The sequence below is a fragment of the Caloenas nicobarica genome, chromosome 3 (genome assembly GCF_036013445.1).
Source record: "Caloenas nicobarica isolate bCalNic1 chromosome 3, bCalNic1.hap1, whole genome shotgun sequence".
Lineage (NCBI taxonomy): Eukaryota > Metazoa > Chordata > Aves > Columbiformes > Columbidae > Caloenas > Caloenas nicobarica.
Window position 1 is genome coordinate 120,334,246 of NC_088247.1, and position 13,663 is coordinate 120,347,908.

General features: G+C 45.2%; 1 protein-coding gene across 4 annotated transcripts in view; it reads right to left on the reverse strand.

The window, feature by feature from the left end:
- Window positions 1-1,797: 1,797 nt before the first annotated feature.
- The window catches only part of CCDC85A (coiled-coil domain containing 85A), a 61,414-nt gene continuing 49,548 nt past the window's right edge, over window positions 1,798-13,663 (reverse strand). The window contains exons 4-6 of one of the 4 annotated variants that reach the window (XR_010605935.1): window positions 10,080-10,199; window positions 3,703-4,047; window positions 1,798-1,900 (exon numbers count right to left, since the gene is read on the reverse strand). Coding sequence is in view for 3 of the 4 variants with exons in the window: in XM_065631344.1 (XP_065487416.1) it covers window positions 3,958-4,047; window positions 10,080-10,199 (210 nt within the window). In the remaining variant the exon portion in view is untranslated. Of the gene's footprint in view, window positions 1,901-2,071; window positions 4,048-10,079; window positions 10,200-13,663 lie in introns of those variants that run through there. The other 3 variants (XM_065631344.1, XM_065631342.1, XM_065631343.1) reach the window with 3 other exon arrangements.

Sequence of the window (13,663 nt, forward strand, 5' to 3'; positions counted from 1 at the left end):
AAGTCAGCAGGAGTGCCCAGGTGCATCCCATCTCACTCAGCCTTCCCCTCCTCCTTGACCTCTTTGTGAAGTGGCCCCAGTATCTGGCTTTTCATAACAATTAAAGTTTCTTGTCCACATATTCAATATCTCAGCCACATCACGCTATTTCTGAGATAAAAAAAAAAAATCACGAAGAGTCTGGAGACAACAAGGAGGAGGGGAGGGAGGTTTTTGGGTTGGTTGGTTTTGTGTGTGTTTGTTGTTTTGTGGTTTTTGTTTGTTGTGGTCTGTGTGTGTGTGTTTTGGTCTAAAACAAAACAAAAATACCAAGCAAACGACAAAACCCCACCAAAACCAAGAGCCATTACTAGCAAGCACATTATTTGCTCTTGACCCTGCTTGCAGTTTCTCCTTCCTCATCGCTCCTAACACTTTATATATCAGATCTAAGCTGCCAGCCCTGGCAAACACCATCTTGCGATTCACTTCTGGGCCTGACCACATGTGGTAGGAAATGCCACAACCACGAGGCAGCCCAAACACCTGTTTGCTGGTTGATTAAACAATGCAGAATCTCTATTTATTAAATCCTGGAAGAGCCGCTATCGAGTCAGCTGTTCTTACCTTCAGGTTTTTGGGTGACCGGAGGCACGGAGCTCGTTGCTGGCTTGAGGACATTCATGGCTGGGGTTCCTGTGTCCATGGTTCACCCAAGCCTGGAAAACACAAGTATGGAGATACAAGGAAGTTTTAGCACTATACACCCAGTGTCATCAAGATTTCCCCCATCTTGTGCCCCCCCAAAGTGGGGAAGAGAGTGGCTGAGCCACTTGCTTCTGTATCCAACTGGTGAGATCAGTGTAATGAGTTCACACCACCCTGGGATTTCTTTCAAAAACTTACAAAGAATTAAACAAGCCAGTGCTCTGGCAAGAGTGGGCTTTGCTGGGGAGGTGCCCCACAGCAACACAGAGAGGCCCGTGGGGTGTTTGGTGTTTAAACAGCACAAGGAGCACGGGGCCGGGTGCCATCCCCACGCCGCAGAGGCCGTTTGTGCTCAAAACGTTAAAAAAGGCACGCAGGCTTCACGCCGCCTTCATAAACATATCCATCAACTGCAACATTTAGGAACGGGCTCTACTGAAACCATTCACTTGCTGAAAAACAAACTGCTATTCTTTACCTTCTAATCTTTCAGCAAAACAGCTTTTCTCCACTCCAGAAAGTAAAATCCACTCGCTATTTAAAATTCACTCGCATAGTGAATTTTAGAGCTCATTCATGCTCAGCTCAGGAGCTGGGAATGACCCCATAACAACACATGCAAATTTTCGACTGAAGCAGAATTATGCTAAAAACAACTGAATGAGGAATCCATGAGGCTTGGTGCAATTACATTTTCCAGAAAAGCACCTGACCGTGTGGGCAGAGAGCAAGATGAAGGTCCATAACTACCACAGCAATTTTTATCCATTAGCACAGAGACATATCAGCAGGTACAGGACCTCTCCAGAGCACTGACCTTCCACACACTGCCCATTTTCTCCTCTTAATTAGCTGTAATTTTAGCAGCCCTCGCAGGATTTAGCTTGTCCTGGGGCAGAGACGCGGGGGGCAGAGGAGGCCACCGACACACAGCAGGACACAACCAGCCTCCCCAAGACCACAAACACGCCTGCGTCTCTTACCTGAAGAAAACAGCTCCGGGAGCTCCACGTTGCTCTGTCCTCACCTCAAAGCTGCACTGAGGTTTGGTGGGATGGGTCCCACACAGGTGTCCTGGGGCTGGGGACTCAATGCATCGCACCTGGAACTGCTGCATGCACCTCGCTTCCATACACAACACATAGAGTAGCTACCTCAGCATAAAAGATACAAGCAAGTCCACATATCTGGGATTGGTTTTTTTTTTAGGCACCTGGAAAGAAAGCGAACAAAAATCCACAACGTGCAGCTAATTTCCCAAGCAAGCAGGAAACATTTCAAACGGCTCCTTCAAAGCGAACTGCACGTGAGCCTGAGCACCTCACGGCTTCGGTCATTAAAGGAGAGCAAACAACGGTGAGATTGTATAATTTATTACCGTTGCTAAGAGGAACACAGATACTTGATACCCAACCATATGCAGAACTGTAAAAAAATAGTTTTAATACAGTATCAAAATTTACACAAGTGTAGTGTCAAAAGACACCAGTGTCCCTCAGATTAGCCCCTGCACATACGTACTGCAGGCACAAGTACATGTTTTACAGATTTTCATACATATCGATAGATATATAGGAATACAACAATTTAAGTTTAACTATGCAAACAATATGTATGGAAGAAAATAACGTGTAAAGATAACAGACAACTACTCGGGCTGGCTAATATATAAGAAACTATGCGAGAGTGCAATGCTTCAAAACGGAAGGTGAGATTCTGTATTTCCAACTCAAGGAGACAGAGGGAACAGGAGTTTTGCCCGGAAAGCAACGCCGGATCAGAGTCTTACGTCAAATGGTACCAAGTAAAAATACCAACAGAAACCAATATAATTACTGCTGCAAATTAACACATTTTTTCTGAAGACAGTTAGCAGATTTACATCATACTCCTATATAACAAAAGATTGTACAGCAACCGAGCTACATTCCACTGCAAATAGCCCACGAATACAGCACGTTGCAAGCTTCGAGAAAACAGAGGTTCTGACTTTGGCTCAAATCTTAGTAACCAAGAACAAACCAGAAGCCCAGGAATTGTTGCATTCCTATTTTGTTTAACTTTTATTAGTCTTTTTGATGCTCGGCTATGGTAAAAAGTTAAGCAACAGCATTCAGTCACAAGCCTGTTGCACATTCATACATGAAACTATCATTGCTTTTAGATATACACAAAATACCTATCATTGCAATTCAATACACACAACAAGTATCATATAGATAGATAAAAATAAACTAAGCACATCTAGGGCACCTTCTGGTCAAATCTCAGGCAACCTGAACAAGAGCTTTCTGCCTCAGAATAATGAAAGACATGCTCTGAGTATAATAAAACCTTTTTCTTTGAAAGAAAGCTACAGTGGCAAGAAAAGCTTTTTTTTTTATAATGCAGTGCAATCTCTTAGATCTTTATAGACTCTCGTTAAATAAACCAGCATGTCTCTAAATTAAACAGAAGAAATTAGCATCCTGACAACTGGAAACTACTTTCCAAAAAAACTCTCTGATGGAAACTCTGATTCAAGACCTGTAACAGTGATATCTAAATATTCTGTTCATTAAAGGGCTGCGAACATCCTACACGTCTTCAGAAGATGTGCATCAAAGAGAATCCAAAAGAAAGCTATCTTTACTTCCATTTAGAAAGAAATTGTGTTTCACTACAAGTACTGTAGTTATGCTACACTACTGGCTGGTTAGGAGACTTTATGGTCTTTTAGCACCTCCAAAGGCAGGTATTCTACCAAAGCAAGAAAATCAACTGGAAATTGCCTAAGCACCATTAACCAATATTTTACAGACTGAAGCGTGAGTTACTAAGAAGTGACTTTCTCGAAACTGTGGAGACCAAAGGCACAGTTTATCGATGTCTCTCCAGTCTGGTGAAAAACCTCCGTTAAATCCAGCGGAAAATTCGCTCAGACTTACTAGAGATTCACTGTGACTAACCAAAAGAAAACTTATTTCATGTAACTCCTGCAGATTCCCAATTATCTTTCAATTAGGATGGAAATACCTCAGTGCTTCTAAGTGTGGGGTGTTGAAGTGACGATGCGGCGGCAGCGTTTCACTAGCCAGAATAGCAAAACAGCGGTTTTCGGGGAACGCTGACAACACGGCTCCTCCGGGCTCTGTTAGTTTCCAACCAAGCGTCTTGCAGCACACACAGACACCCCGGCGTCAGCGGAACGTCGCTGTGGACACAGTCGCTTCTGTCTCTTATTGGCAGTTCAAACCCTGTCTCTGCAGAGAGAGGAATCGCTCAGGGCCTTTACATGGGTCCTTTGTACTGGTTTCCTGACAAATGTTGTCTAATTCCAGGGCACGACCCTGCAGCATCTCCAAGTTTCCTCCACACAACCTAAAGGGAGGGACGGGAAGAGATCTCGTTAGCAGCGGTCGAGACGTGCTGGTGTTCGTACAGACATGCACCTGGGAGCGCCACAGGTTCGCCAAGCAGCCCATGCAGCACAGGTAGGGACAGAGGGGAGGATACACGGCAGAAGAGAACGTTTCTCGAGGGATACAACATTCCTTCTGAACACACAAAGCACATGCTTCTAGGTAAAAATGGTCAAGAACAGAGACAAATGAACTGGCACGCGCATCACCAGGATCTTTTGTGCTTCAGATACGGGACTGAGGACACTTACAGGCCTCAGAGGAAACTTTGTCCAGCTATTGCCCAAACCACATCCCTTGCAGAATGCAATTCAGCAGCATGAAGCTCAGGCCAGAGGAGTCTCAACATTTCTAGTTTAAAAGGCACGGAGCAGGTTTCCCCGTTTTCAAAGAATTTACTTGTTCTCTTAAAATCAAGCAAGGCATTAAAAGGGTTTGTTTTATTTCATTTGTTCTTCCTTGAGATCAGAGGCATTGTGCACGTAGTCACTGTTCTATCCATGCTGGTCTGTTTTGTTGAACCAGAGCAAAACCTACAGTTTAGTAGAGGTTAGCAATTTTTTTCTAAGTGTGGACTATACATTACGAAGGTTTCCTTCCTCATACTCACATTTACTCCCATTTAGGATTGCGTAATACCCATGTTAAAATTATGGAATTAAAAATGCACATCATTTATAAAAAGAAAAAAAAAGGAAAGTATTTTGTAATGATTGATAAAAAGATTGACCGGTTATTAGCAGGAGAATCAGCTGCTTGTGTCCTATCACCAGGCATCTCTTGCAGGGGCCACCAGAAACAAGACTGGTGATTACCACCCCACTGTGTATTGCAATTTAAGAGTATTTCTGTTTAACAATAATCAACTAGCAACCAACTAAAGTGTAACTGCTACTAAACCACTCATTTATCTCTGGAGAAACAGTGAAATGAGTGTTGAGAAAGGCAAAACCTGTTTTGCGTTGTCATTATTTATTGTTCGTATTTTACGAGTCCCTAAAGCGCAGGAGCAAACAGGGATTGCATTAACTGGATCCTGGGGAGGTGACAGCCTGAGAAGACACCAGCAGCCCCGGTTCCTACAACCCCAAGGTCCTACTGATACTCTGTGCAAGAGACGGGCAAATAATCCGGTTCCTCTGAGCCTTTGCTAAGGAAAATCTGAGTAAAAGCAGGGAAACCAGAAACACTCCAAGAACGGAGGCAATAAGACCGCAGTCTTACTCCACAGGGCCAAAAAACATTAAAGTCCTTTAAAAGGAACTGTCCTTAATACTAATGGGTGGGCATAACCCAAACCCTGCAAACTTCCCATAGGGTCAGAATCTTGCAGCCTGAAATCAGAAGGGAAATGGGTGAAGTCACGTTGTTGTCATAAAAATATGCGCGTGTTTTAGCTATGTTTGCTGTGTTGTGAAACACTGAGCCACGATGGAAGCACGAAAAACGGGTTTTCAGTGAAACCTCCCAAATCAGCTATGGCTGAGTCACTGGAAACAGCAGAGAGCTGGATTAGATGAAGCGGGAGTTTCTTTCCAACGTTTGGTTGCTGATTTTCCTAACCTATTACTATCAAAAAGAAAGACCTCTTGGAGGGCTTTTGTGAGAAGGCACATTACACCTACACACGCCTTTCAACAATGTTTCTGGTCAATAAACATTAGACAATATTTACCAAGCAGCTACTGCTGACACAACAATAAACTAAAAGGTGGCACTTTCGAAGTCCTTTATTTCCAGCCGAACAAATGACCCCTGTTTGCCAGGAAGGCACAAACGCACACGAGACAGCCCTGGAAAGGCGAAGTACCAAACACTTCACTCTAACATTTTGGAACGCTCCTGTGCTTTAAAATTACCTCCACGCTTGCTAATACACGATAAACTACCTCTAACCCTGCTGCTACATATTGCTACGTTCTCCTAAGACAATGCAAGCGTATAAATACAAAAGTGTTCCCAAGCATGTTGTTGATGAGGTGGTACCAATACAATATGTGCATCCTGAGGAGAGAATAGAATTCCCACATCCATTATCTTAATAAAATATCAACGAGACGATATAACACCATAAAGTTCCTACAATATGAATTATACGTCCAAATTGCACTTTGGTACCAATCAAGACTACGCACCAAAATTATAGAGCCCAAAAGGAAACTTGTCATCATTCCAACAACCCCGGGGCAAACGTTTCATGTGAAACACCCCCTGTGCATAAAGCTGGAGCAAAACAGGGGCTACAAACTGGAACTGCAATGACAGTCCCAAAGAAAAGAAACATTATAATTAGTTCATCGCAAATCCGCTTTTAGTATGGACTAGATGAACATAAGAATAAGTAAGACCAGAAAGGAAATAACCAACTATTTAAAAAGTATAAAAATATACCAATAAGCAAATCAGACGCAGATGATAAAAGTCAGAAGAAAAGGCTGCAGTTCAATGCCAGCAGCAGAGCTTTGGACGGCTGGGGAACAAAGAGACAAGGCAGAATACAAGTATTTATTCGGGATTTACAAAAATGAACTGATAATGCCAAACTTAGTGTATTAGCATTTTAGAAGTGGCATTACTTACATCATGAGAACTTTTATGGATTACTATTAAATATGTTTTGTTAGAAACTGCTGTTTTATCCATAAATTGCAAAGGAATAGTGGAGGCAGGAAAATCCATCGGTGCCATTGTACAGACGGGGAAACTGAAGCTGCCAGACTTCATCATACTTGCCAAACTTTGTTCTTACGAAGGATAAATTCGGGTCAGCTGAGTCATACAGTACTTTAGCCCAGATATATTAGCACACATAGATACTTCTGATCAATACTAACAAACATGTTAAAATGACAGTGTTCCTAATAAAAGAGTAATTGCATTACAAAAACAGGAACTGACTTAATTTCCATAGAAAATCTTCAAGGGCATACGGCCAGCATTTAAACAAAAAATACTTTGCATCTTCAGGTGTTTCCAGGCTCAATACAGAATATAAAATCAAATACCTTAAACTTCTCCTGCACATTTCTCCAGCCACAGCTTTCTCTGTCTAAGGTAGCAATGAGAGTCTTTAACAGCCTGCTGAGTTATGTTTTTCCTGAGCTTCCTAGACAAGGGTGTGCTTAAAAAAAGAAAAAAAAAAAAAAGGACGTTTTATTTTACAAATTTGTTTTGCAGCCACAACTAAGAGCAGTAGTATATTTAAGCTTTCGTGGGTCCTTCCTGAGGATGGGCACGCACAGATAACTGGCCAATTGCATCTAAAGATAATTAGGCTGATTACAGTGCCCTGGATTTCAGGGCAGGAGGGACCATTACATCTTCTTGCCTGACCTCCTGGGTACCAAAGAACACTTAATTTTCTGCAGCAACTTCTACACTTAGCCTCAGACCTTGCCATCGATTAAAGCATACCTCAATTGAATTTGTAGGTGGCACAGTGGAGTTTCCAGTAGGTGACACTGAACTCAGGACAGGAAAACCCAACGCGAGGTTCGCAGGGAAGCCCTTGCCCTCGGTTATTCAGGCAGCCAGACCAGATAAGGATCATCATTCCCTAAATATAAACCCCGGTCTGCAAAGCAAACCTGTGCGGAATCTGCACGCCTCCTGCACAACCATCCAGTTTGGTCATTAACAACTTGCAAAAAGAAACAAGCGCGTCCTGCCATATGAAATATCTGCCGATATAATATATCCCCAGTGATACCACTCGCGCGTAGGGAACAATCCCGTAAGCACTGGCAGCATGGGGGGGATCGCCAGGGCCCAGGCGTGGGGACACGCACAGCAATTTCTCCCTTCAGCCATCCAGAATGATGGATCAGGTCATGGAAGAACTTTTCTCAGCCCAGCTGCACAACAAAGCTCTTCGCTTTCACCACTGTCTCCACCAGCGGGAGACTCACAGGCAATTACTTCTTTTATTTTTTAGTGCCTCCTCATTACTCAGGAAAAAAACCAGCACTATTTTTAGCAATGATTTCCCTCTGTTTTCTTATGGATCCATCCCTTTAAAACACATTCCTGCTCTTTAGATTTCTTGCTGCGCAGAAGGGGACGGCACTAACAATGAGGTTTTGTAACAAAGACTATTCCTTTTTTGCAGGACTTCCAAATTGCCGAATCGGGAAGGAAAAGCAGGCTCCCTACTTTGGCTTGTTCTTCCTCCTGCAGCTGACTCTGCTCTGGGATGCGAGTGGGAGCTCTGGGGTCTCGTCCCCGGCTGGGGCGGGGGATGGCCAGGCAGTCCATTTAGCTGACAGCTCGCTCTCCACTTTGAATATAACAGTATCATTCATAGCTGTTTCCTCCTGCTGCAATACCTCCTGGCAAACTAAAAGCTGAGCTTTCACATCATATAGAACTACATTCTGTGTATTTCTTATCAATCCATTTCAGCAAGCCATTGTTCTGACATTTCACTTCCACCAACCAGCTATTACAGGTCGTCAAGTGCTCCATTCAGGGAAGCTCTTTGCCAATGAGTGTTTTAAGAGAACTACAAAAGGCTTTTTTTGATACTTATGCATGATGTCTGGACAAAATTACTTGGCATAGCTTTGTGAGGCAACAGCAGGTGAAAGATGTGGAAGAGGCACACGGGACCTTGAGCGCTGCTGGTCCAGCCACGGTGGCTCATCACACTTCTCCTGTCCAAGGGCAAGACCAGCACGGTCAGGGACAGAGTGCTGAGATGGGGACATGGTCGGGGTGGCCACCATATAGGGGACCTGCAATTGTGTGTGTGTGGAGAGGGGCTCAAGCGCTTTGCTGCTGCTTCCCCGCTTCGGAAGCCAGAAAAACAGGCAAGGGGGCTGTGGTGAAGCACTGAGCCCGGGTTTGATGTTACAGCAAGGGATCCGATTGCTGTAATTTGTGCACAGCTCACTTGCATAAACCTATTTCCTCAGGCTTCACAGAGGAGAAGTCAATGTCACCCAGCCATGTGGAAGATAATCACTGCGCATAAACTCAGATGTCCAGGACTGTGCATCTCCATGAAGCTGAAAAACAGAGCAAATGTCTACCGAAGTCCCTTCCAGCTCTCCCCTGAGGGAGTGCAAACCGACTCCTTCCAAATAACCAGTATGTCCCTGCAACATCTGTAGAGGTGGGGAATAACACCCACTCAACCAAATGAATACTGAAGCGGGTTAGCTAATGAGTGAGGTACAGGAGTGAAGACGACCAGAAAACAATCCTGTCAGAGCCGGCGTCAGGAGATGGGAACACGGAGTCTCTGCTCAGCCCCCATCAGGTTTTAGTCGTCTCGGAGGAGCAGGGACAGAGCTGACGTGTGTGCTGCAGCGGGACAGGGAACCCAGCCACTTGTTGATTCAGACCACCTGATGAACCACTGCATCTTGCAACAGCTTTCTAAGCTTCATTAGTTGCAACGGTTTTACTGTTCAGATAGGTAAGAACGTGCAAATTCGCCCCTCTGGTTACTTGGATCAATTGCTGTTTATCAATGCAACGCAGGCCTTTGCAATCCAGCCCTGACTTCAGAGTAAATCACACCCGCTTGCACAGAGGTTTCAATACTGACCTGGCACGGTCTTCAGCCCAAAGTTCTGCTATTTCTATTATGAATATACCATAAGCATTGGCTTTATCTTTGCATTAAGGTATTTCTCTCTACATGGGTTATAAGTATCCATTATTATATTCCACTGGAGAACAAATATGCATCTTAGATGAAGTAGAAAGACTTCCTTATTCAGAAAAACACCACTTTCAGCTTCAAAGATAAACTGTACAAGTGTAATTTGGAGAGAAGCTACAGCTGGCATCACCCCCACGCTACAGGCTGCATCCCTGCCCCGAGAAACACACAGGCCACAGATGCGATGAGTGACAAACAGAAAAACAACCCCGCTCATGACAGCAACACCCCAGCGGAGCGCACAGGAATGTTGCCAGGACAATACGAGACGTGTTGAGCGACAGACAGGACGTTTTGCATGGACTGTACCGGAGGAGCGTTACCTTCAGAGCATTTACCACCGAGTCAGGCTGCGGAGAGGCCGAGCCATGTCCACTGCCGCTGGCTGGCTCGTTTGCAGAGCGGTAACTCCCCTCCGCCCCTCCGGGCATCCTAATGGCATCCTTCGCAAAAAATTAAACACTCTTTAATAAAGAAAAGGGTTGGTAACTAATTAAAACAAATGTCAGTTATTTATCGTTATTTTTAAAAAGGCTGAGAAGGCATGTTTTACTCCAAAGTCCCCCTCTTCCTGTGCCACAGTAACCGAGGTCCATGAGAGGCAGCTCGAGCGCTGCTGTGGAGTGTCACCCAAACTCTCTGGCCCTCCAGGGTGTCTATCTGGAAAATCAGGACATACTAATAAAATTTCTTATGTACCTCTGTTGCCTCACAAAAGCGCTGCGAGGTTCAGAGATTTCGACTCCGGAGGAAGCTTTTGAGAACATCTAATTTTATCCCAACAGTTCTGGACGTTGTTCCTTCAACAAAACTCCCATTTTTCAAACGTTGCTGCGAGGTTTGCACGCCGAGCTCGGGCGCAGCGGAGCAGGGAGGGAGCCGGGAGCTGCCCGCTCACGCCTGCCCTGCCCCGGCTGCTCCCACCACACGCTTCCCAGGGACTTGCAACCTGACCTGCTCTTCACTGGCATTCTTCATGATGAATTAAACCCCCCCCCCATGTATATATAAAGAAGAAAACCATTACAAAGATTGAGAGATTAAAAGTTCCCTTCTTAGGGAGTAGGAAACATTAAGAAACAATGTAGCAGTAATTCCTGCTGGAATGTGTGGGAAATGCTTCTCTGAAGGAAAAATAATGACAGTGGAAAGAACCTCTGATCAAAATCAGTGCCCAATGGGCATAATTTGCCCCGCTGAGCGAACACACAGCACGTTGTCACCTTTTTGGGGGTGTCTATAATCTAAACAATAGGAAAGATGAAGGTGGGTGTGGGAGAAAAAGGGCACAGAGAGATGTCACGAGGCTGAACTTCACAGATCCAGTCTGCCTGAAAAGGTTTAATTGACAGGTACCCCGGTCCAAAGCAAGTTTATGTTTTGTGCATGATGGTCAGGGTGAGCCCGGAGGGCACATCGCAGGGACAACCCCTGCACCTACCCAGCCCAGCAACCGGCGGCAGGACTGAATCTCATATTGAAAAACCCTAAAAACAATTTTAAAAGAAAAGAGAATGCTGCACATGCTAAGCCCATGGAAAAGGTACTCAGAGTCTAAATACAAAATGATTCGGTGCATGAACTCTCTTCCAGCGCCCAGCCAAGCGATGCGTGCTGTGCAAAGCCCAGCAGCACGGCCAGGCTGACGACACACGGTGCAGCGCATCATCCTGCAATTCTCCACAGCAACGACTATTATCAATTTGCTGTGATGTATGGAAGGAGGTTGAGGACGTATTTTCCTTTGGGAAGGATTTATAGATCTGTTAGTGACTGGGCAGACTTAGTGCTATACTTTGGGAAAGGAAATGAAAGAGGAAGGAAAAGAGGTAATAAAGCAGATTGGAGCAATTCTGGTTCAGGATAAATTCCCTTGGTCGGCTTTGGTTTTCTTACAAGTCAAAGTATTTTGTTTCTTTACTGACTCCAGAGCTGGCAAAGACTTTGGTCAGTTTTAATGGTAAAATATAAGTATTGCTATTAAAGAAGGCTGTGAATATTAGTACAGATTGTACACCAAAAGCCTCCTGAATATGAAAAAAAATTGCAGCACGGTTTTGTCTCCCTTCACAAGAATGAGCAACTTGTTGGGAACACACTGCCTTAAGCAGCCAGCGTTCTCAACACATTGGTAGGAGACCGAAAATTTGTATTTCCCCTGTGGACATCCTTCTCCCTCCTCCCTCTCTCCTTGATAAGAGACAGAAGCTTTTCTTAAAAATCAAGGCAGGTTTTGCAGCCCTGAAGGCACATCCTCCAGCCCAGGGACTTCTCACCTCTGGCGAGGCCGCTCCGCAAAGGCAACCCAGCTTCTGCCTGCGCCGGAGGAAGCTCATTGCAGAGATGACGGGGAGGGGACCAGCCTGAACATGGCTCTCCTGCTCCTCAGCACGTCCTGTGAGCCTGAGGACACCTCAGCACTCTGCCCAGCCCAGGTGACAGCTGGATCCTGAGCGAGACCCTGGCGACGGGAGAGAAATCCTGTTCCCTCCCTCTGCTCCAGCTCCACACACAGCACTTGCATTCCACTCTCCAAGGAGGCAGCCCATGTGGCCACAAGTTTTGGACAGATCTTTTATCGTCCGGTAACAAAGTTGTGAAAGTGGAACCAAATTGGACAGAAGGGATGAAGTTGTGACTCCACAGTGCTGAAATCTGTATCGACTTTAAATATCTTGAGTCATTTTGACCAGTGCTGCACATCAATATCTGAGAACGATTTGGGTTTTTTTGCTCATCCTACACTGCTAGCCCTCCCTACCGCCTCGTCCAGCCCTCGTGCCCAAGCTAAACCCTGGTTTGCACGTTGCCTCCTCTGAGTCTAATGTGCTGACTACTCCCCTGCAGAAAGCACATTGTCTGAAACAGGTAAAAACCACGTAATATCTCTGGGTACATTTTGCCATAAAGATAATAGAGGGAACTGCAGCCACTAAACGTGCAGATCCACTTTCTGTTGCAAGTACATCTAGAAAATATCGAATGCCAATAGGCAACTCCAGTGAATAGAACGCACAGGAAATCTGACTCAACCTCATAATATCACATAACAAAAAATTAGATTAATGGAAATTTAGCATCTCCCTCACAGGGACTGCAAAATATTATGGATACTCGGGCCAATCTCCCCCAACGCCAGAGGCGAACCCTGCTCCGCACCCTGGGCTCGGCCACAATAAAGACCCCTGTGTAGAACAGGGTACTCTTTGATGGAGTGAACTCATCATAAGCCTTTCTAGTTGAGCCAGTAGAAAACATCGTTTTTTTCAATCCCTACTGTTGATAAGGACAGTTATGAATGAAAAGCGCTGTAGCACAAAGCGCAGTCCGGAGCTGCAGGCAGCGGCAGTCTGTCCGGCAGCCCCTCCGGAAGGAGCAGCCGCTGCCGCCCCACTCGCAGCGGCCCCGCGGCAAACAGGAGGATAAACCAGGGTCCCCTCTGCCCCGAGGACACTGGTGTCACCTCCCCAGAGCTCTGAGCCAACACGGCTTTCCTGGCCGCTGGGCACCGCTCTGCTCGCTCCCCAGCAGAGCCCGACCCCAGCAAACGCCCCCAGCCTCCTTCTCCAGCGCCTTTTATCCCAAAAGCAAGTGGTTTGCTGGGAAATCTGTCCTTCCTGCTGGGTAACTGCCCCACCAGTTCAATCATTACCTGATTTTCAAAGCTTTTTTCTGATTCCGCCAGCCCTCAATTTCCCTGTTAGCTCTAAGAATACACAGGCTGTGTTTCCAAGCTTGTTTCAAACGGGCAGGAGAAAGGGAAAACACAAAGCAATAAGCTGCAGTATGTTGCTCTGCTGGATTAATAACACACTAAACAAAAGGCCAACAATTTTTTTAGGGAACATTCTTGTCCTCTAAATTACACAATTTTAAAATGTTGCAGTTATTCACTATAAATCCTGTT